We start from the raw sequence: 23,071 nt of genomic DNA, 5'->3' as shown, positions 1-23,071 counted from the left end.
GTTAACCCTTCTTACCCAACTGTAAAATGGTATTAAGGATAAATTGAAATAATAATTATCAACATTTTATATATAGTCTTGTGTATTATATTACGAGAATTAGCTAATCATAGTTATGTTTTCTTAGGACTTTTTGTATATAGGGATCCATAGGTCTTAGATTTATTGAAAAGGACAAAAAATAACTTTTACATAGTCCAGAAATCTGACTTTGAATAAAGCTTAATCAATATATTAGTACTGATGTTACACATAGTGAACAAGGAGAATGCATATAGTCTATTTATATGGTGTAAAACAAAAGGAAGCAATTTATGTGACAAATACGTAACACTATAAATGCTTACTATTCATGAGGATATATGAAATAGCTGAAAACTAAAGAAAATATTGGTTTAAGAAATCTAGTAATTTATAAAAAACTGTGTTTTCTGAAAAACCATAGATAGCACTATCACCTTGAAAACTCTGAGGTGTACACAGATTTGTATATATTTTCTCTTGCCATGGACAATGTTTCCCAGAGGCCCACAGAGTTTCTCCTGGCTACCTGCTCATGCACTTTCTCCCTGATGTGGGCGATGGTCGGGACCAATTAGTTCCTTGAGGTTTGAATTCGCATACATCATTAGGGCATCTTTTCTTTACAGTTCCAAACCCTCTAATACTTTGAATACACGAGTATTCAAACTTGTTTCATAAACATAAGTAAATCCAGCAAAAAAGCAAAATCATTCTTATCAGTAAAGCTGCCGGGTAAATGGCATTTAAATCGTTTTTATCCCCACTGATAGAGATGACTTCAGTTTGCTGCTATCTGAAAGCAGTAATAAATATTTATAAGGGGCTCTACTGAGGTGTTCAAAATATCACACTGTTCCAATAGACTACAATTTCAGCACAGAATAAAATGATCAGGATAAAAAGTAAACACAAATAAACCAGACTAGATCACTTGTACACTTTACTCCATTCTAAAAGAGATATGAGTACCATTTTCAATTTCTACTTCTGGATAGAACTTCCACATTACTAAAAATGAAACTACTTCAAAAGTGGTTAGAAGAATGTTCTGAACCCATTAGGGGTGAGACAAGAAGTTAGTTTGCTGTATTCCCATGCATTCAGGAATGGAAAACGAGGACATATTTTCATGCTTTATGCTGCAGGTTGTCTCTTATCAAACTTCTAGTTAGAAAAATAGCAGAAAGGCTTCTTTGTAAATTTAAAATCTGGTTTTAAAATTTCATAGCAGTTCCATTATTCTGTAAAGCAACATTCTAACAGGAATTGTGAAAAGGAGATCCATTGTCCAATGCTATGGTGTCATCTGCTTAGTAATGAGAAATACAGAATTGTTGAAGGAATAGAGTTAAAAGTGCTATTTCCAATGATGAGCATATTTATACGTGGATATCTTTCAATGACAATAGAAAGAGGAATTTGTCTGTTAGCCCAAGTAACATGTTCAAATGTTCATTTTATAGTTACAAAAATTTTCCCACACAACAAAAAGAATTCTGATTAGCCATTTTTTTTCTCATGACATTTTTATTACTAGAATGACTTTCCTTTTGACATTTCTACTTTGGTCAAATAAATTGAATTATTTGAAAATCTATTGTATTTGATAATAAACTGCATTCCCTTTTTCAGAAGCTCTTTTGAATTTCTACCTTGAGTGTCTTGGTAAGACAAAGGGCTGAGTGTAGCATAAAACAATAAACAATGACAACCACATCATTTTCACGAGTTTATTTTCGCAAGTGACCTCTCTTTCATCAATTCTCCTTGACCAGTGACGCTCACTTTGAATATACAGACTCTCAGCAACATTAACTTGTCTCCTCAAAATACACCACCTGTCTCTGATGCTCATCTGTCCCTTGGTGTCAACACTTCCACACTTTTGGCCTCTTATGGAACACCCTTACCTATCTGCACTGAAATCCAATTTATCTGTAATTTATCTGCACTTTGTTCTTAATTCCTTTGCAAGTGCTTCTGGTTTGCATTGAGACCTAGATCTCTGACATTTGCAAATAGATACTCTTAATTTTGCACTTTGGATTACTCTGCCCAAGATATTTTCCAATTAAAGAAAACTACCCTTTTTAAGAGCAGCTTAAAATTTCACATGAATTTCACTCAGCAACCACTACTCCCATGTGACACATACAAAAACTAGTAATTGATTCTTATCTCTAATAAAATTTGCATTGTGCAATTCTTATGCTAAATAATTAATGAATTTTCACCTAATATTTTAGTGTAGTCACATTAGCAACACAGTTTGAGGACCTGCTATTCACTGTTATGTAAGATTTAATTGACCTTATTTGGCTCATTAGCAAATTAATACTTTGTCCTTCCATATCATGGTCTCACCCTGTTGTTCTATTCTCTTCTATTTTCATACAAAACCTTAAGTTGGCTTTTGAAAGAATTACTTAATCACTTTACCAACTAAGTGAAATATGTGAGCTTCTAATTCTTCTAGTCTTTCCATGAACAATAAACAAGTGAAAATTCAAGAAGCAAAGATTGATAAAATCAGACAAGTAATAAAAAGACATTAGATGAGACATGTAACTATAAACCTGAAGATATAATGACCATATGTATGTATTTGTAAGTCTGCATGTGTGTATATACATATACACATATGATTCCAAACAATAACATTTTACATATTTAAATGTAAATTTAAGCCTCCCAAATATGGCAACTTTTATTTATTCATTTTTTTAAGATTTATTTATTTACACAAGCACTGGGGTACAGGCCAGAGGTGCGGGAGGGTGAGAGAATTCACCAGAGACGGAGCAGGGAGCAGAACAGGCAGACTGAAATACACTGCTGAGGGAAGCAGCGGGTGAGACAGGAGAGGTCTGCCCTGCCATGTGGGAATCTCCCTCGCCAGTTGGGAATCAAACCGGAGCTGCAGAGGCTGTGGACAGCTTCGCAGCGCTGCACTCAACCTGCTGCACCATCAGAGAGGCCCCAAATATGGCAACTTTTAAAAAGGTTTTTTATACTTTTTACTTATGCATCGTTAATTCTAAATAGGGAATGAAATTTGGCTTTCCCCATATTTCGAAAGAAATTTATCAAAGCATTAAGAAATACATAACATACAAAACAGAAAATAAAGATTTTAATATATTGTTATAGTCATTTTCATTAGAATATCTTCATGGCACTTGAAACTATCATTTCTTGAATTGGCTACTCCATCTATTTACATGTAGCTTTTCACCTCTCAGAGGCTAGCAATTTAAGACTAACAAAAACAATAATTTACTTGGATATTGCTTTTCCCTGAGTACAGGATTAACTAACCAAAACTAAATATAAATTAATTTTGTTGATACTTTATATTGTACTTTAATATCCCAACTTTATGAAAAACTGAAATTTTATGATACAATCCTTGAATCTGTTAAGCATTAAAAATACATTTGAAGTAAAACTGAACCTGAAATTATTATACTTCATATAATCAAGGCACATCATTTTATATATACTCAAGAAGCTCAAATTTTATTATGGACCCAAATGTCCTGTGTAAGTCTTAACTTTGTCTAAAGTCCTGGCTGGTAGTAATAAGCTTTCATTCACAAGAAATCATTCATTCACAAGAAATCATTCATGAATAAGAAAATCTTTAGTAAAATACAGTTTTATCTAAGAAAATTATCTTATTTAAGTTAAATAAATTTTAGTGTCTGAACTTAATATTTAACAATATTTGATAATTTATCACTTCTTTTAATTCATTGTTATAGTATACATATACTTTTAGTAATATCTTCTGCTTCCTTTTAGAGGGAAAATATTTCACACAGTAATTAAGTTTTTAATTGTAATTATAATTAACTCTATTAAATTGTAAACTATAATTATGTAACTTTTGCCAATTAGCTCATTAACTGATTCACCTTTAATGAAATTTACCTTTTAGGATTTCCCTTTCTTATCTATAAAAGAAGGGCACTGAACTACAAATATTAACCTTATGGCCTCTCCCAGTCCTAACACACTAAAATAAATTTATACATTTAGAGACTACCTTTTAAAATAATTTTTAAACAGCCTTAAAAATGATCTTATTACAAAATTGTGAGCTACTATACTTCATTTTGTCTAGAATCTTCTAATTTTCAATGATAAGCTTATTTTTTAAAGGCATCTTAGAATTTGTTGAAATAAGATGTTATATTTGAGTTTTAGGCAGAGGTCCCGGACATAATGGTGTGCTTTCATTTAAGCTCTGTTCCATAAGGGAATGATATTCTGATCACCAATAAAGTTGTTAAGACAGATAATTCTAACACTGATTAAAATGGACTAGTAGCAACACGATTACAGCATCACTGCTAGACCAATGGAAACAGAAGAAAAAAGTGGATTACAAATGGAAGACCAAAAGGAATTACCGACAACTGAAGGGATATCTATGGCAACAAAAGGACTGAAAATTTAGCTCAAAACCCATTAAAATTATTTTGTCTCATTTCTCAAAAAAGAACTTGAGTGACTGGTCTAATGCTTACAAGAGATGCTGGAATTTAGTAATGTTGACACTTTAAAAATATATGTCTTTACCATATGATGCTCTTATTAGAAATACGGCTTTGTGAGTTAAAATTGTGGAGCACAACCAAAACAAATGCTCAGAGAAGGCTTACTCAGATTTAATAAAATTTGAAGCAATGCTATAATCAATAAAAATATGAATTCTATGGTTAAGATGTATACTTTGAAAGTATTTCAAAGATCCAATATGATATTTTGTGTTGAGACATGCTAACGAGCACTAAACATTCTAATTTCACTTGAGAAATAAGTGGTATTAGAAATCACTTAATACTCAAGAGTCCAGTTATTTCATTTAGAGATTGGGGCTCATTCCAATCCAGTGTTTGATTAATTGATGTGCAATAGTTCGGCTTGGTGGCACAAAGAATGCCTGCTGCTTCCCTTTGATCAGAACATCCATAACCTAAAACATATCATAAATAAAATTTATTAGAATTTCAACACTGGCATACCTGAAGACTGTTTCCATACTTATACAATTCAACTAAAACGTGATGATTTTATAGTGAAAACAACAGTAGAATACACAAAATTTAGTATAGAAAGTTTTGGCTGTTTCAATGGGTTAGTGATTCAATTTAAAAATTATTTCAGAAAGGCATATCCCCTTATGAAAATAAAGTCATGAAAAAACAAATTATATGCTCCACACTTATTTTCAGAGTGAACTCAACATTTGGAACAGGTTCCATTTTGTAATATTCTGAAAAAAATCTAATTTCTTGTGCATAAAATATATTTTTTTAATGTAAAGTCAAAAAGGATTTCAGGTCTTCACTACTGTGATGTATCCATTTGTTTCTACACAAATACTCCATGTCATGCAAAACACACACAAGTAATTTATCTTTCAATATTTTACTCAGAGATGTTATTTTAAAAAGTTCTTGTGAATTTTGTTATTCTTGTATGTAAGGACATTTAAAAACTGAACAAGAACTTTCAAAAATTTTCAGTTTTTTTTTTCCCTGTATTTTGGGGAAGCTATTTGTTTTAATGCTAAAACTAAAATACTATTTAATATCTAAAAATAACAAACTTGTTTCTTATCTGTGAATCAGTATTTATCTATGGGGCCCACTAACATGTATATCTAAAGGAATGGCATTTGAAATTAGAAAATGGCATCTCAGTTAACATGGTACATATCAATTCCATTGTAATCCATGCATGATGAGAGGCCATACCCATTCATTCAACTTGCTGAAAACATGTATCCTTGCTGCATGCTCAAACCAATACAGCCAGAGAACAATCAATAGAAGAAGGAAATTAAATTGAACTTTACCTGTTCTCTGGTGAACCAGCGGGCGTCCTCTATTTCATTCTTGTCAACTTTAATTTCTGTAGACACTGCCACAGCTAAGCAACCAATCATTAAGGAGAAGGGCATTGGCCATGGTTGACAAGAGACATACTGAACATGGCCAACTTTGACTCCACTTTCCTCTTCTACTTCTCTCCGGACAGCATCTTCTATTGTCTCCCCTAATCAAATGGAGCAAAAGAACAAGTAGTTGATGAACATGCCCTGGACATTTTGTGCTCTGAATGGTTCAAACATTTGGAAATCACTTTGGACAGAAACCTAATTCAAAGGATCAGAAAGTAGGAGCCAAACACTAGATTGGAATTCAAGAAAACATTTTTTAAAGTATAAAACCACAGGCAGAATCAAAATACCAAAAAACTTTTCATTTCTTAAAGGTCCAAGTTATAGCATCTACAACTATCCAGCACCTACTACTGGCTAAACACTATAGAAACACTTTATTATCACTTAATAGTTATAAACAGCTAGTCTCTTCCTCACTAAAATCGTGATACTCTTTCCTTCCTTCTAATGTTGTCAATTACAGTAATGAAGATAACATTTTTAAAATGTTAAAAACCATATACCAAAAGTTTTAAAACACATAAGCTAAAACTCATTATTTTTCTTTCTAAATGATTATTTTCCTCTCGATGATTGTTGATTCAGCTATGATAAAACAAAGTGACACTTGTAAATGTACTCTATACTTCTTTTTAAATTTAATTAATTAATTTATTTATTTATTTTGTACTCTATATTTATTTGACAGAATGAGAGTTATAAAAAAGTTAGTTTTTAAGTTTATCTGAAAGTTTAGAAATAATTTTGTATGTAAATATAGCTTTCTATTCAAAATAGACTGACAAATTTCCTATATTAAAATTAACAACTTATGTTCATTAAAGATAGAGTGGAAAGACAGGTCACAGACATAAAATATTAGCAAGATCATCACAAAATATTGGCATACAATATATATTAAAAAAACCTCCTAAAATCATTAAGAAAAAGGGGATAAACAAAACAACAACAGGTCAAGAGTATAAACGTGTAAAATTCACAGAAAAAGAAAATTGGTTGTCAAATGCACATTTGGAAAAGATGCACTATCAGCAGGAAAATGAACATGACAACTACAATGACACACTATTTCTTATCCATCAAAATGGCACATTAAAGTCTGAAAATCCTAACTTGGTGAAGATGTGGAATAACAGAACATTTCATGTACAGCCAGAAGTAGTATAAATTGGCAGAATACTTTGGAGTGCAACTTAGTAATATCTAGAAGAGGTTAAGATGTTTATATACAACAAACTAGCAATTCTACATTCAGATAAATACCCTGGATACTCTTGTAAATGTGCAGTAGAACAGTATACAAACATTTATTGCATCATTGTTCGTAATAACAAGAACTCTGAAATTAACTGAAAGCCTTACAGCAGAATGGATTAATGAATATGAGAATATTCAAAATGGAATGCTACAAAGAAGTTAAAAACAACAACAACAAACAATGACCTAGAGCTGCTAGAGGCAGTGTAGTGGCTGAGCATGGACTTAGAGCTAAATTGTCCAGGTTTGAATTCCTGCACTATCACTTAACACCTGCTTGATCTTGGGCAACTTATTCAACCTTTCTGCCTCAGTATCCCATCTGCAGCGCTGCTGTAACAATATCTACTTTATAAGGTCATATGAGAATCATACAATTTAATAAACAGCCTTCAGATCAGGGGGTGGCACTACATGTTTACTACTCATATTATCTATTGATGCAGGTTAATATTGGAAGTTGGGATTAAACATTATAGATATATTCACTCATATGCTCCACAAATATATATTGAATCCTACCTCATATGAGACACTATTTTAATGGCTTGGGATACAGTATTGATAAGTAACTTCCCTGCCTTTATGGAACTTACTTTTTGTTATGAGCAGAATATTAGGAAATAAGTAGGGAGAGAGAGATACACATATACAAATAGCACACTAGGTGGTGCTGAGTACTGTAGGAAAAAAAAAAAAAAACATGTAGGAAAACAATGATTGTGAATGCTGGAGGGCTCACGGGGCTAAAAGTTTTTGGGGTTGGGGCAATCAGAGAAAACCTATTCAAAAGCAGACAGTTTTTGGGCCTCCCTGGTGGCACAGCAGTTGAGCGCTGGGTTGCGAAGCTGTCCGCAGCCTCTGCAGCGCCGGATCGATCCCCAGCTGCTCCCCGGCCACCGGAGGAGGGTCCCACATGGCGTGCAGACCCCTTCTGCCGCCCGCTGCTCCCCTCAGCAGTGTACTTCGGTCCTTCTGCCTGCTCTGCTCCCCACTCTGGCTCTGGTGAATTCTCTCACCCTCCCTCACTTCTGACTGTACCCAGTGCTTGTATGTATAAATAAATAAATAAATCTTAAAATAATAATAATAATATTAAAAAAAAAAAAAAGCAGACAGTTTTGAGTTGAACAGAGAAGGAAGGAAGGCATAAATCAAGCAGATACTCCAGGTAAGATCAATATATGAAAGACATGTGAAAGAACAAATGATGAACTTTTAATAGATTAAATTTTACAATATTAAAACATAAAAATTATAATTTAAAACATACAAAATATTTTAAAATATCCCAGTTTTATAATACAAAAATAATAGTATTTCTCAAAAACTGTCTAAACTTGACTTTTTTAAAAATTAAATTTGTATCCTTGTAAATTACAAGTTAAATTAAAATTATTATAAAAATTATTAAGAAAGGGCTTACCAGGTTCAATAAATCCAGCAAGGCAAGTAAACATGCCTGGGGGAAATCTTTTCTGCCTGCCTAAAAGGCATTTAGTCCCATCTGGATGAATAACTTGCATGATTACTACTGGATCTGTTAAAAATAATATCATGTGAATGAACAACAGGAAAACAAATTATACCTATTGTGTAAAATCACGGTCTATTAGGATATAAAAGGATAGAACTCTTGTTACTATCATTCAGTTATAAGAAATTATTTCTTTCTATGTTGATATAGCTGCTGATGGAGAATTTCATGGAAACTGCATAAAATATAATCAGTAATCTAAAGGTAGCAATTTTTGTCCTCTAGAATGATACTGTGAGTTTTTGGTATGCTAGGCATGTTATTTTTTAATTAAAAAAAGCTTGACTATTATAAAATTAAGCCACTATGTTGAATACCTGAATTATATAATGTTAATTACACTTCAATTAAATAAAGTTTGAGTAGATAATATACTGCATGGGGAAATGTCTAATTTTCCAAGTAAATATAATAAGTTTCCCTCTCTTTTCCATCCCAAGCTTCAACAAAGTGTTTTTAAAAGCTAATGTGGCTGTATGATTAGGCTTAAGCCATTAAGAAAAATTAAAATAAATAACAGTTCTTCCTTCTATCAAGAAGACTAATCCAGCAAATTCTCACTAGAGCATGACTGAGAACGAGAAATCAAAAGCAAAAGGCTCTGAGCAACAAAAACAGATGTCACTAGGCCATTACTTTATTCTCAGGATACCTCCTCAGGTGTTGCTGAGTCTATCTATTCTTTTTTCACACAGTTTTAAAGAGCTCAGTTATCAGATTTCCAACCTCACAGCAGACTCAAAGCAACAATTAGAGTGAAGACACAGGCAGACAACAGTGGTAATGAGAAGCTATCTCAGGCTGTCTTGCTTTGGTCAGGGCTCAAACAGGCACTGAATTGTGGGGGCTTTTTTTTTCTTTTTGTCTCTGCACTAACAGAACCAAGATTGGTGGGCTTTTGAAATCATGTATCAAATATACCAAATTTATATAGTTTTATGCAGAATTAAGAAATGACAAATAACATACAAATGTCCTTTACCTTGATGTCATGAAAGTAATACCTTAATACTTGTAGTCTTAGTGGCTAAATTACACATGCTTTTAATATTGATTAAATCCCTCAGCAACTCAATGCCTTATCTTTCCAGAAGGTCTTGCTCCCTGAGCTTCCTGGCGGCTGTGATATCACTGTAAAAGAAATGGCTTACCAACTCTTGGATAGGATGTGCTTTGAACACCCTGGAGGCTAAGGCAGGCTTCTTTTAGGCACACTCTTTTATAGCCACCTTCTTCGATTTTAGTTGCGCTTCCACAGGTTGGACAGTACTTGTATTGGCTGTGCCAGGCAAGAACAGATCTTGCTTGAGCCACAACCCCTTTAAGAGAATAATAAGTTTTAATCCTATGACAGGTGACAAATTAATATAGAAGTAAAATACTGTTATGCAAAAATAAAGACATTGAATTTCTTAATAGTAACGTGATTGGGGTTCCTATTTTTAAGATGTTTATATGTCTTTTAAAATGAAAGATTTCATTTTAAAGATGACAAATTTGATTTAACTGTAATTTGAGCTAATAAAATATACTATAAGACAGATGGACTAACATCCATCTTATACAATGTATTAACTCAGGGCTGTATTACAGGTTGTTTTTAAATTTTAGATATGCATAATTCAAATGTATAGTGTAGTGACTTTACAAACAGTGATTTTACAGTAGTGACACCTATAAAAGTACATTATAAATGCAGCTTTTCACTTAAATTTGAATTATAAAGGAAGTATCACTAGAAAACTGTAGGAATCAATCTTGCTTTCCCTGGTGACTAAGTTACTATTGTTTCATGTCACTGTGGAACATATCCTGTTTACAAGAAAGCAGAGTATGAAAATATTACATTTATAATATTTGTGATTACCTTTGCTCATTAAAAAATGCTTGCTATTAGACATCCTAGACTATATAAGAATATACAGATTTAGAATATATACTAAGATATATAACTCTGACTGTATAGTCTTTATTTTGGGACTTGAAAACATAAATTAATATAGCCTGACCAGAAGTATTACAACTGAGGCAATGAGACTAGAAATTTTACATTTCAAATGCTTGAAAAACTTGCTCTCCCTTAAATATTTTATTTGTTTGAAGAATTTTTGAAATAAACAAAAGAATCATAAACAACAATATTTTATTTATTTATTTAATATCCTAAAGAACAGGTTTATTATAAAAAGGGAGAGAAGAGTTCAGGATACTTGCACAGACACAAATGGGTAGAAAGAGCTGCCCCCTCAAGGGACAGGTTTGAGAAAACAGAAGTCTGCATAGTTAAAGGCCGACAGTCTTGGAGGAGAGCTGCCGCTGCTGCTTTGCAAAGGGAGAAGGTTGGAGAAGAGACACACCTGTGAAGTCACAGGTGGGCAGAAAAGCTGCTGCCAACAATGATATTTTAAATTAGGAAAAATGAAACTAATAATCTATTGATAAAATAAATATAACCCTAAATTACAATGAATCATGGGTAACATTAAATATTTACCTGCAACATTACCTTGTAATATACAATTTACATGAAAGTATCTACATTATGTAAGCATCATCACAATAAGGAAAATAACATTTATTGAGTATTTACTGTTTCAAGTACCATGTAGAGATGTTTGTATATTTTATATTACTTATGTTTAGAGTGACCCTAAAAAGTAGGTACTATTATTACCCTGATTGAAGGAGGAAACTGAGGCTCAGAGAGGTTATGCAATGGCATAAACTTACACGGTGAGTAAAATGGTCTTAGTTTTCTTACTAGAAAAAAATAATGGTGATCCTTTTGATCTTAAAATTATATATAGATCTCCAAGGAAAATATATTGTCTTTAAAAAGTTCAATGCTTTCACCAGATGTGGAGAATAAAGCATACCATTCTAATCTGTAGGAAGAAGTATTACGTAGTTTCTACCACATTATCTAAGAGAAAGAGATGCTGGTAAGTGACCTCCCAACTTTCTAATCTCCCAACTTTCCCATCTACCATAATCTATATAGTTTTGTTCCTTCCACCCACTAATGCTCTTGTCAAATTATTCAACAACTTCTTATTACTAAAACCAAAGATCCTGAAAAAAGGACTTTGTCATTTTACTTAAATTTTGATCATATTTCACTACAAGCTCCAAGAAAGGCTGTTCTCTTGGCTTCCAAGGAACATATTCTGTTTTCCTCCTACCTTTGGCTATACTGTCAATGTCACCTTTGTTGGCTTCCCTGTTTCTAAATGACCTCTAAATTTAGAGGGATTTAGATATGATTCTGAAGCTCTCTTCCTTCCTTGTTCTCAACTCTCTAAGTAATCTCAGTTAGCCAGAATTTAAATATCAACTTTGTGTTGATGACTCCCATATGGGTATTTCTAGTTCAGACCTCCCCTCGGCGTTCTAGGTTCTAATACCCTCCTCTAAAACTTACATGCCCGAAACCAAAATTGTTATTTACTTCAAATTTATTCTGCTTCCCTGGCTTTACCCATAATACTCAATTATTTTATCAAGAAATAGTTTCTCTGTTTTCTCCAATTTTATCTCCAAAATGTATCTTGAACAAAAACCTTTTTCTCCATCTCTTATTATCATCCCACCTCAGGACCAGGTCACTATCATTTCTCTATAACTTATAATTGTTTCAACAATATTATAAGTAACACAATTCAACACAATTATAGGTACAATGAGTTCTACCACTAGAACATCTTGAATTCTTTTCTCCCCATGCTACCAATCCAAGTCACACAAGCTCTTACCAGAACTCAATTGTCTCCAAACTCCTCTTTACAAGAGTCCAGACTGCAATACTTAATTATATACATTTCATCATCTACAAAGCATCCAGACTGAGGATCTGTGTTTTTATGCTTTTTATTTTTTTTTAACATAGGTCAAGTTACAAAATTTAAATGGAATTTTGAATTAAACCTCTAATTTCTTACCATGGCATATAAGGGTCCACATGAACTGATATACTCAGTAACAGAGAAAACAAAACTATCAGGTCTTAGCCATCATGCTCAGTATATAGCATGTGCTTAGTAAGTATTCACTGAAGAATCAACAGAAACCAGCAAGCACAAATGTTAATTCAGGGGAAACTAATCTTGGCTGATTAAAACTGCTGTAATTTCCTAGGCGAGTAGACCCCTTGTGTGAGAACTTCAGGAAGTTTCTAATGAAAAAAGCCTAATTTCACTGTTTACTGGAAAAAAGTGTGTCTCCAACAATATGCAGATACATACAACTCCAACCCAGTTCAACTTACCAGATTATTACCAATACAACGAAATGGTGTTCCGTACTCACCTGCTTCTTTTTCTTTCAACTGCAGAAGAGCTGGCATTGGAGGATGAAGAAAATAACAATTTTCATGTCTTTGCTTAAATTCATCGGCAGCAACAGAATCTATACCTAGAGCAAACCAGGCAACCAACCCATCTTCTTCATCTCTTTGGACTTCCCCAGCATGATTAAATAACTCTTTTCTTATTTCAAGTTCTACTCCAAGGAATATCAAGGTGATCTTTTCAGGGTGAGCCAAATAATCTTTTATGTCTGTGTAGTTCAGTTGACAAAGTTTGACTTCAGGCTGTTGGGAACTTTCTTTATTGCCACCTAGAGTAACCAAGGGATTTAACTCTGAGAAAAGAATATAAACTGTGGTTGGATGGCTTTCTTTAGCTTGTAGCCAGTCTGAATTAGTTCTTTTTTCACTTTTCCGGTCTAGTAGTGTCCTGCTAAAATAATTTTCACATTCTTCCACGTCACTGGTTAGAAACCAAGGTTTCTTCCCACCTTTAGCATTAGCTAGTAAGTTAGCTATATGCTTATAACCCCAAAATTTAGCAATATCTAGTGCAGTCTGCTTTGATTTATTGACAATGGATCTGTCGCACCTACAGATGGAAGGAAAAATAAGATAGGAAATAAATACTTTCTTCAGTATTTAGTAAAATAAAATATTTCCATATGCACGAGTCCCTCTATTTAATGATTAGATTTTTCTAGTACATAACTTGCTCACGCAAAGATTAAAAGAAATAATTATAAATGATGAAAAGTAGACAGTAGGATTTAAAATTTCTGGAAAACTACTTATAAAATAAAAATGCAGTATTATGTTCTATAAGGAGTCATTACAATTTCATAAGTCATTTTTGGTAGTCACAACGGGTAGGTTTACTTTTTCTCTTTGGGAGGAAAACATCAGACTCATGAATTTGCTTTGTCATCAGGTGGGAAAAATAATTCCTCAATGAAAATGAGATACAAAGATTTTAAATTATGCTACATTTTTTATATAACAAAATTGATCATTGAGTTATTTACAAGTCCAATGACATAAAACATGAAAAATTTAAAATGAAATATATAACCTAGAAACTAAACCACACACCCCTTCAGGTGATACAAACTAAAATGATTACCCTTTCTCAAGTAGAAATTGGACAACATCTGGATGTCCGTTCCTTGCAGCGAACATTAAAGCAGTCCAGCCATTTTTAGAAGTTACATTGAGAAGAGATGGAGAATGAGTGAGGATTACTGTTAGCCTGGCAATATCTCCTTCTGCAGCTGAATCATGAAGTTGAGATACTATTTCTGCATTTGGACCTTTTAGAGAAGACATTTCGTCCTTAAAAAAAGGGAAATAGAAAAAAAACTCATTTGCAATTGATTTTTGTATCAATGGTTGAACATATCTGAGTACTGACAGAATTAGAATAGGTATGTTATTTATTTATTGTATTCATTTATTTATTTATTTATTTATACACGCACTGGGTATAGTCAGAAGCACGGGAGGGTGAGATAATTCACCAGAGACAGAGCGGAGAGCAGAACAGGCAGACTGACAAAGTACACTGCTGAGGGGAGCAGCAGGTGGCAGGAGAGGTCTGTGCACCATGTGGGACCCTCACCCGGGAGCCAGGGATCGGACCAGTGCTGCAGAGGCTGCGGGCAGCTTAGCAACCCAGCGCTCAACCGTTGTGCCACTGAGGAGGCCCTAGCATAGTTATGGTTTTTAAAGCAATTCTTTAAAAGGTAATTAATATGATAATATACATAGAGAACCCCAAAAAGTCCACAGAAAAACTAATTCAACTCATCAATCAGTTCAGTAAAGTGGCAGGATACAAAATCAACACGCAAAAGTCAGTAGCCTTCCTATACACAAACAATAAATCTGAAGAAGAAATCAAAAAAACCATCCCTTTTTTTATTGAAACAAAAAAAATCAAATATTTGGGAATAAATCTAACAAAAGAGGTAAAGGACCTATACAAAGAAAACTATAAAACACTGTTAAAAGAAATAGAAGAAGACACAAAGAAATGGAAAGACATCCCCTGCTCATGGATTGGAAGAATAAACATTATTAAAATGGCCATCCTTCCAAAAGCAATATACAGATTCAATGCTATTCCAATCAAAATTTCAATGTCATTCTTCAAAGAAATAGAACAATTATTGATGAAATTCATATGGAATCACAAAAAACCCCGAATAGCCAAAGCTCTCCTGAAAAAAAAAGAAGGGAATGGAGGCATCCCACTCCCAGACTTCAAACTATACTACAAAGCCATAATCATCAAAACTGCATGGTATTGGAACAAGAACAGACATACAGACCAATGGAATCGAATAGAAAATCCAGAAATAAACCCACAGATTTATGGTCAACTAATCTTTGACAAAGGAGCAAAGACTATGCATTGGAGCAAAGAAAGTTTGTTCAATAAATGGTGCTGGGAAAACTGGGTCGCTACATGCAAAAGAATGAAGCTTGACCACTACCTCACACCATACACAAAAATCAACTCAAAATGGATTAAAGAACTAGACATAAGACTTGAAACCATAAAATATATAGAAGGAAATATAGGCGAAACACTACGTGATTTGCACATCAAAGACATCTTTACAGACACATCACCCAAAGCAGTGATAGTGAAGGCAAAGATAAACAGCTGGGACTACATCAAATTAAAGAGCTTCTGCACAGCAAAAGAGACAATAACAAAAACAAAGAGAAACCCCACCAACTGGGAGAACATTTTTGCACCCAACACTAATGATAAAGGACTGATCACAAAAATCTGCAAAGAGCTGATGAGACTCAACAACAACAAAGAAAATAATCCAGTCAAAAAATGGGCAGAAGAGCTAAAAAGAAACTTCTCAGAAGAGGAAATGCAAATGGTCAACAGGCATATGAAAAAATGTTCAACATCACTTGTCATCAGGGAAATGCAAATCAAAACTACCATGAGATACCATCTTACACCAGTGAGAATGGCACATATTAAAAAAACTAGCAACAACAAATGTTGGCGAGGGTGTGGAGAAAAAGGAACTCTTCTGCACTGTTGGTGGGAGTGCAAACTGGTCCAACCACTGTGGAGAGCTGTGTGGAGATTTCTGGACCTACTAAACATAGAGCTTCCATATGATCCAGCAATTCCACTCCTAGGTATTTACCCAAAGGACACAGAAACATCAATTCCAAAGAACACCTGCACCCCTATGTTTATAGCAGCACTGTTTACAATAACTAAGCTTTGGAAACAACCCAAATGCCCCAAAATAGATGACTGGATCAAGAAGATGTGGCACATATATACCATGGAATATTACTCAGCATTCAAAAAAGATAAACACATGCAATTTGCAGCAACATGGATGGCACTGGAAGGGATCATGCTCAGCGAAATAAGCCAAAAAGAAAAAGAAAAATACCGGATGGTCTCACTCATAGCAGGAATCTAGAAAACTTAAATAAGGGACCAGGAAAATGAATAACTTTAAGAAAGTGAAAATCAAAATCAACAAAAAACTATGAACCAGAGACACTTTTAGGGGGGTGAGGGCGGGAGGGGAGGGATTGGGGTCAGAATGGGGGGGCTGCAATTGTATGAGGAATATAAAAATAAAATTTATTATAAAAAAAAGGTAATTAATAGTCAACTCTCAGCACAATATACACTTCAAATTGTTATAATTGAGAATTTTAAATATAAATCAACATGGAGATATGTACAAAGTAATGGTAGTAGAAAGAAGGGGGTCACAGCCTTGGGAAGGAATGTCAAGTAACAGATAATAGGCATTTGAGGTAGTTCAGAGGGTTGTTAAAATGGACGAGACACAGAAGAGTGATTATAGGAAGAGTAAAGGCAGAGATTTAGCAGATGTCAAAATTCTCATCTTCTACAGTAATAAAACAGATCATTGCCCTCAGGGAAATTATGATCCTATAGTTATTCAAAAGTTGCCTAAGTTTCAAATGAAAATGATTTATTGCTTTACCCTGCACAACTATTTCAGCAACCCATCTGAGATTGATTTTTGTTCATAGTGTGAGGTAGGGGTCAAGATACACTTTTAAGATTTCTCTCATGGTGGAATATAGAGGAACAAAACAAAGGAACATACAAAACTAAGCCAAAGGAAACCTAGAAATCTGACTCTAGAATTGTGGCTAGCGGGGGAGAGGTGGGGATAGGGGAATGGGGGGTTAGGGAATAAAGAAGAAAGGGGCCCAATGGACTATGGTGGGGAATTTTGGGAGCCTTGGTGGTGGGTATGGTGTGGTAGCACACATCTGAATCATACAGTGCTATAAACCAATTATTTCCATTAAAAAATACAGTAAAAATACTTTATTGCTAAAAAAGATTTAAAGTCTTTCTTCGATTTAAACAAGATGCATTTTTACCCTAACAAATTCATAAAATTTATAACATCCTTGAAATTACCATCTTGTCACAGTATACTGTCATAAATGAGATAATCATTTATTTTGGAACTACTATGAGACATCGTTCTATTGGTCACTTTGTCTATTCTTAAATATAGAAGTTTTATCAACCATTAACTTTGTTTTGTTACTATTTCAGTAAGAAAAAAGATATAGAAAATAATTATTCCATACTTATTAGTAAATGCCTGATCCTGGAGTGAATTTGGTAGGGCACGAAGTGTGGAAATCATGTTTTAGTTGTCTATGAACTTCTCAAAGCACTTTTTCTAAGGCATGACTTTTTTTTACGACATGTTATTAAGAAAAAATTAGGGATTCTAACCAGGTTTGCACCATTTGAAGCAATATAAGATATTTAGGTTAAAAAGATTATAATCCACAGTTTTTGGCAATTATTACCTCTAGGGTTCAAACACTGCAGATTAGTTGATGATTTCTACGGTAGGAATAGTATGAACAAAATTTAGGGAAAAAATAGGTTAGAGAGATTAACTTTCTAATTGTGTTTACCTTTACTGTTTATATATTTCTTCCACTTATAAGTAGTTCAAAAGTACTCACTGGAGTGCAAACATGTGGGTAAATACTAAGATTGAAAATCTTTATAATTTAAATTAGGAGTGCGTTCTTTATTAGAAAAACAATATTTTTGATTAAAAAATATGATTACAACTTGCCTTCCCATTTTCTTCATAGTGAGATTTCTGAGTGATTTGAAAATATTTTGACTAACAAAAGTTACAACTTTACAATGCTTTATTTTGAGGTACTGTTGTAAACTAACTCGTATATGGTCTTCCTCCCTAGTCATCTTATTTCCCAAAAATCCTACCACATAGGTTCTTAAGTTTAAATAATATTTCACTATTTCATGTTTTTAAGTCTTGGCTACTTTCTCACTGTCCTCACAGTATACGTCCGATGATTGCAAGAGTCCTCCAAAAATACAGTACCATTCACTATGCTTATGCATATGGGATTCTCAACAGAAAGATGTGGAAATGAACTTTGCTCCTTTGCTTTCTCAGCAGCAAAGCCATCTACAACCAGAACCATTACTAATTCCAGAGAAGTACACAAAGTTGAAGTCCAGCTCTATTGCGTAATTTACTTTTTCATTTCTCATTGACAGGCCTTCTAGTAGGTAAGGATTTTAAAGTAGGATAAGGGGACTCAGTTAACTAAATGCTGCCCTTGCTCTGCAAGAAGAATATGGACTGTTCTGTGAGGCCACTGACGAGAGTTTTAAGTTGAAAGAGTCTTAAATATTATTCAAACCTACACCGATATGTAACAATTTTACCGGTATGTAACACTGGCACATGACTTATCCAAGGTCACATGGCTAAAGAGAGGCAGAAAGCCCTTCAAAACAGCTGTCAATGCTCACAGGGGCCATTACATCCAATTCCATTTCCCAGGGCACTCGACAAGGTCTTTTAACCAACCAAGTGCTACCCATGCACGTTCTGCAAACTGTCAAATGCGTTGAGAGTTTATTTTCTCGCTATGACTGTGCAATTCCTTCTTTCAAGCTGAACCCACCATTTGGACAGGGCTTCCTTTTTCCCACCTCAAAGACCGGGCTGGCAGTGCCCCCAGCAGCAGGCTCGCCCCTACAGCAGCAGCGCCGCCGCGACCCCGCCCCACCCTCCCAGGGCGCTCCCGCCGGGCCCAGGTCCCCGTCAGCTCCCGCGCCGAGCTGCGTCACACCGCACGGGGCAGCCTGGAGACGAACGAACACGGAGGACTGGTCACGGGCACCCTACAGGGCACTCGGGCGAACAACTCGCCGCTGCTGCTACTAACCGAACGGTGACCAGAGCAGAGGAAACCAGGTTGTAGTCGCAGAATTGAGACAACCCCACTCGCGCTTTTCCCGGCGCCGGAAGGGCCCTCCCAACTGCCGGCGGAGGGCGGGGTCCGCGCGTGGCTTCATGGGAAATGTAGTTTCACGGTCAGAGGTCGTGCATGACCCGCGGAGGCGCGAGGCTTGGGGTGAAGGCGTCTGATCACCTGGAGGAAGGGCTTGTCTGCGACGAGAGGACGGGTTTCCGTTGCGGTGTGTGAAGGGCTAGTTTTCTGTCCCCGTGAGAAATGCGTAGTGTGGGAAGCACGATGGAAAACTGCAGGTCTGGGGAAGCCTGTTAAGTTTTCCAGTATTTCAAACTTGCCCCAGCAGCCTTCTAGCTGATAAAGTCCTTTTTTGGTGCAGTGTTCAGAGCATTCTTTCACTTCATATCTGGAACATTGGTTGGACCAAATGACCCCAGGAGGTGACCTTAAAGTTGCTGGCCTGTTTTGAACTTCAGTGACCTCGTCGATGCTTTTCTCATTTAACAGTCCTTTGAAACATATGTATCAAGTGCCCCCTACACCTCCTTGGGTTGTGATGAGATTTAAAGAGGGTAAAACATGCAAAACACTTAGGGCAGTGTGAAGTCCACCGCTCATGGCCGCAACATAATTATTATTGTTGCTGTTATGTATTATTTAATTTCCTGCACTTTTATGCTCCAAAATTTACAGAAGTTGACCTTGAGATTACTGAACCAGGTGCTGTTAGTCTTCTGACTCCCCAATGAGGGACAGGAGATGAGAAATACTGTTTTAGCTAGCTCATTTGGAATACACAATCTGTATAGTCATACATAAAATAATCATATTAATCATCTAGTGTAAACTATTGTTAATATATACTTCTCCTTTAAGCCTTTTGAATTCTTTTGAAGTAAATTCCAGATTATTTTATTGATAAATACTTAAGAATAAGCTTCCTGGTATTATTAATATATATCTAAAGTATAAAGGGTTTTTAAAAAGAATATAAGTAAAATATCAGTGCAACTAGACATTTTTTTAAGATTTACTTATTTATTTATACAAGCACTGGGTACAGTCAGAAGCGCCAGAGGGTGAGAGAATTCACCAGAGCCAGAGCGGGGAACAGAACAGGCAGAATGACGAAGTCCACTGCTGAGGGGAGCAGCAGGCGTGCCAGGAGAGGTCTGTGCACCATGTGGGACCCTTGCCCGGAGGCCGGGTATCAAACTGGTGCTGCAGAGGCTGCGGGCAGCTTCGCAGCCCAGTGCGCAACCACTGCGCCACCAGGGGAGGCCGGCACCTAGACTTTTAACAATAAGTCAGTAATGTAAAAGAGGCATTTGATAACCAATTATCTCAATTTTTTATTTTATATTTCACAGTTGATTTGCTCAAATCAGATTTAAAGTTGCCACATTAAATTTGATGAATTTTAATCTATAGAGCCCCCCTCTTTTTTTTTTTTTTTTTAGTTTGTAAATGAATAAGTGATCATTTGTTCTGTGGAATTTCCCACATTTTGAATTTTTCATCTTGCAGTCTTATGCTGTCTTTCCCCCAGTGTTGTAAACTGGAGTCAAATCTATAGGATTATTCAGATTTTAGTGTGTTTTTTGGGGAGACAAGAAAAACTTCACAGGTGTTATTGCTTATTTCCTTTGCCATTACATTAAGAGGCACACACATGTGTCTTTATTGTCATGTCGTGTAATCCATTGTCATGGATTTTGGGTTCCAGTGTTGACAACCTGGTAGAGGTTTATGATAAATATCACAAACTTTCCCATGAACTTTTCAACTCATAGTTTTAGCAGCCATTGTTAATAATTACATAGGTTCATCATTTCTTTAAAACTTGCAAAAAGTTAGTATTCTAAATTGATCATTCATTCCACACTTGCTAATGCAAGTTATTTTATGATAAAGCACTTTACTTCAGTAAATATCAGTTTGTGCAGGAAGAATAGCATAAATGTGTAATTTTTCTCCTTCAGTAACTATTTTTCAGAACAATGAGTTAGTTCCCTAATATTCATCTGGTGTTTAAGTATTTTTATAAACTCATGGATGTTAAAAGTTTTTCAATATTTCATATTGAAAATGTTATTTAAAGACTATTTTTATAATATTTATTTTTTTAAAGATTTTTTATTTATTTATGCATATAAGAACTGGGGTACAGGCCAAAGGTGTGGGGCATGAGAGAATTCACCAGAGACAGAGTGTGGAACAGAACAGGCAGACTGACTGAAATACACTGCTGAGGGGAGCAGCGGGCGAGTCAGGAGAGGTCTGCTGCGCCATGTGGGTTGCTCCCTGGCTGGGGATCAAACTGATGCTGCAGTGGCTGCGGGTAGCTTCATAGGTTGCGTCTTAACCCTTGCGCCACCAAGGAGACCCCAATATTTATTATGGTGATGCTCAAATTACTGCTTCTTTGGTCAATGGGAACCCCTTAGCCGGTTCCTGAGTTCTTTTGACCAGGTCACTGTAATGCTTGAAATTCACTTCCTTCGTGGCATGACAGAATGTTGTAGACACATCTTAAAAATATTCTGTGAAGACTTGAAGTCAGTCTTGGTTGCTTTTAGTAAGAAATAGTATTTAAATAGAACAATTTTTGTGAATGGGTTACTGAGACTTCTCTGCTTGTTTTACTCTTCTGGGGAAACTGAACAGAAAAAGATCCTATGTAATAGGAGCTGACATTCCAAGGACAGTAATGGTGACAATATAAGTATCAATACCATAAAGTAATGTTTTCATTCATTTCATTACTTTCCCATTTTACTTTACGGGTTCCTTAATACCTGTAAGTAAAAGTTAGAGTTCTTTAGCTTAGCGTTTGCTGCCCTCCTTAAGATAGACCCAGTATTTTTTTAGCCATATTTTCCTAAGAATATCCTACATTAACTGTTTCTCTGATCAAGACAAACTGATTTATAATTGATGAAGGATACCGCGTGTGCTTTCTCATGTCAATAATTTTGCTCTTCAATAAGACAAGAGAAAGACATCCAAGGAATCCAAATAGGAAAAGAAGAAGTCAAACTATCACTATTGGCAGATGATATGATATTATACATAGAGAACCCCAAAAACTCCACAGAAAAACTAATTCAACTCATCAGTCAGTTCACTAAAGTGGCAGGATACAAAATCAACACGCAAAAGTCAGTAGCCTTCCTATACACAAACAATAAATCTGAAGAAGAAGAAATCAAAAAAAACCATCCCTTTTGTTATTGAAACAAAAAAAATCAAATATTTGGGAATAAATCTAACAAAAGAGGTAAAGGACCTATACAAAGAAAACTATAAAACACTGTTAAAAGAAATAGAAGAAGACACAAAGAAATGGAAAGACATCCCCTGCTCATGGATTGGAAGAATAAACATTATTAAAATGGCCATCCTTCCAAAAGCAATATACAGATTCAATGCTATTCCAATCAAAATTTCAATGTCATTCTTCAAAGAAATAGAACAATTATTGATGAAATTCATATGGAATCACAAAAAACCCCGAATAGCCAAAGCTCTCCTGAAAAAAAAAGAAGGGAATGGAGGCATCCCACTCCCAGACTTCAAACTATACTACAAAGCCATAATCATCAAAACTGCATGGTATTGGAACAAGAACAGACATACAGACCAATGGAATCGAATAGAAAATCCAGAAATAAACCCA

At 35.0% G+C, this 23,071-nt stretch overlaps 1 protein-coding gene and 1 pseudogene across 1 annotated transcript; one reads left to right on the top strand and one right to left on the bottom strand.

The window, feature by feature from the left end:
- Positions 1 to 1,495: 1,495 nt before the first annotated feature.
- NUDT12 (nudix hydrolase 12) lies at positions 1,496 to 19,472 on the bottom strand. Its single transcript, XM_037530270.2, has 7 exons — positions 19,366 to 19,472; positions 14,219 to 14,427; positions 13,098 to 13,687; positions 9,944 to 10,111; positions 8,682 to 8,795; positions 5,891 to 6,090; positions 1,496 to 5,005 (listed from the first exon to the last, which is right to left on the bottom strand). The coding sequence occupies exons 2-7, from the start codon at positions 14,419 to 14,421 to the stop codon at positions 4,895 to 4,897; spliced, it is 1,386 nt and encodes a 461-aa protein (XP_037386167.1). The 5' UTR covers positions 14,422 to 14,427; positions 19,366 to 19,472; the 3' UTR covers positions 1,496 to 4,894.
- A 67-nt stretch (positions 19,473 to 19,539) lies between these two features.
- LOC119260716 (anaphase-promoting complex subunit 13-like) overlaps positions 19,540 to 23,071 on the top strand; it is a 54,214-nt pseudogene continuing 50,682 nt past the window's right edge.

The sequence above is a fragment of the Talpa occidentalis genome, unplaced genomic scaffold (assembly GCF_014898055.3).
Source record: "Talpa occidentalis isolate TD23 unplaced genomic scaffold, MPIMG_talOcc4v2.1 talOcc4.6, whole genome shotgun sequence".
Classification (NCBI taxonomy): domain Eukaryota; kingdom Metazoa; phylum Chordata; class Mammalia; order Eulipotyphla; family Talpidae; genus Talpa; species Talpa occidentalis.
The sequence above is the reverse complement of the archived record's forward strand: the minus strand, read 5'-3'. Positions and strand labels throughout refer to the sequence as shown.

Bases quoted from the DNA above. Each gene is read 5' to 3' on its own strand.
- NUDT12 (XM_037530270.2), bottom strand. From the start codon at position 14,421: ATGTCTTCTCTAAAAGGTCCAAATGCAGAAATAGTATCTCAACTTCAT. The intron at 13,688-14,218 runs GTAATCATTTTA...TTCCATCTGTAG, and splicing joins CAATTTCTACTTGAGAAAGG to GTGCGACAGATCCATTGTCA. The intron at 10,112-13,097 runs GTGAGTACGGAA...ATTCTCTTAAAG, and splicing joins GTTGAAAGAAAAAGAAGCAG to GGGTTGTGGCTCAAGCAAGA.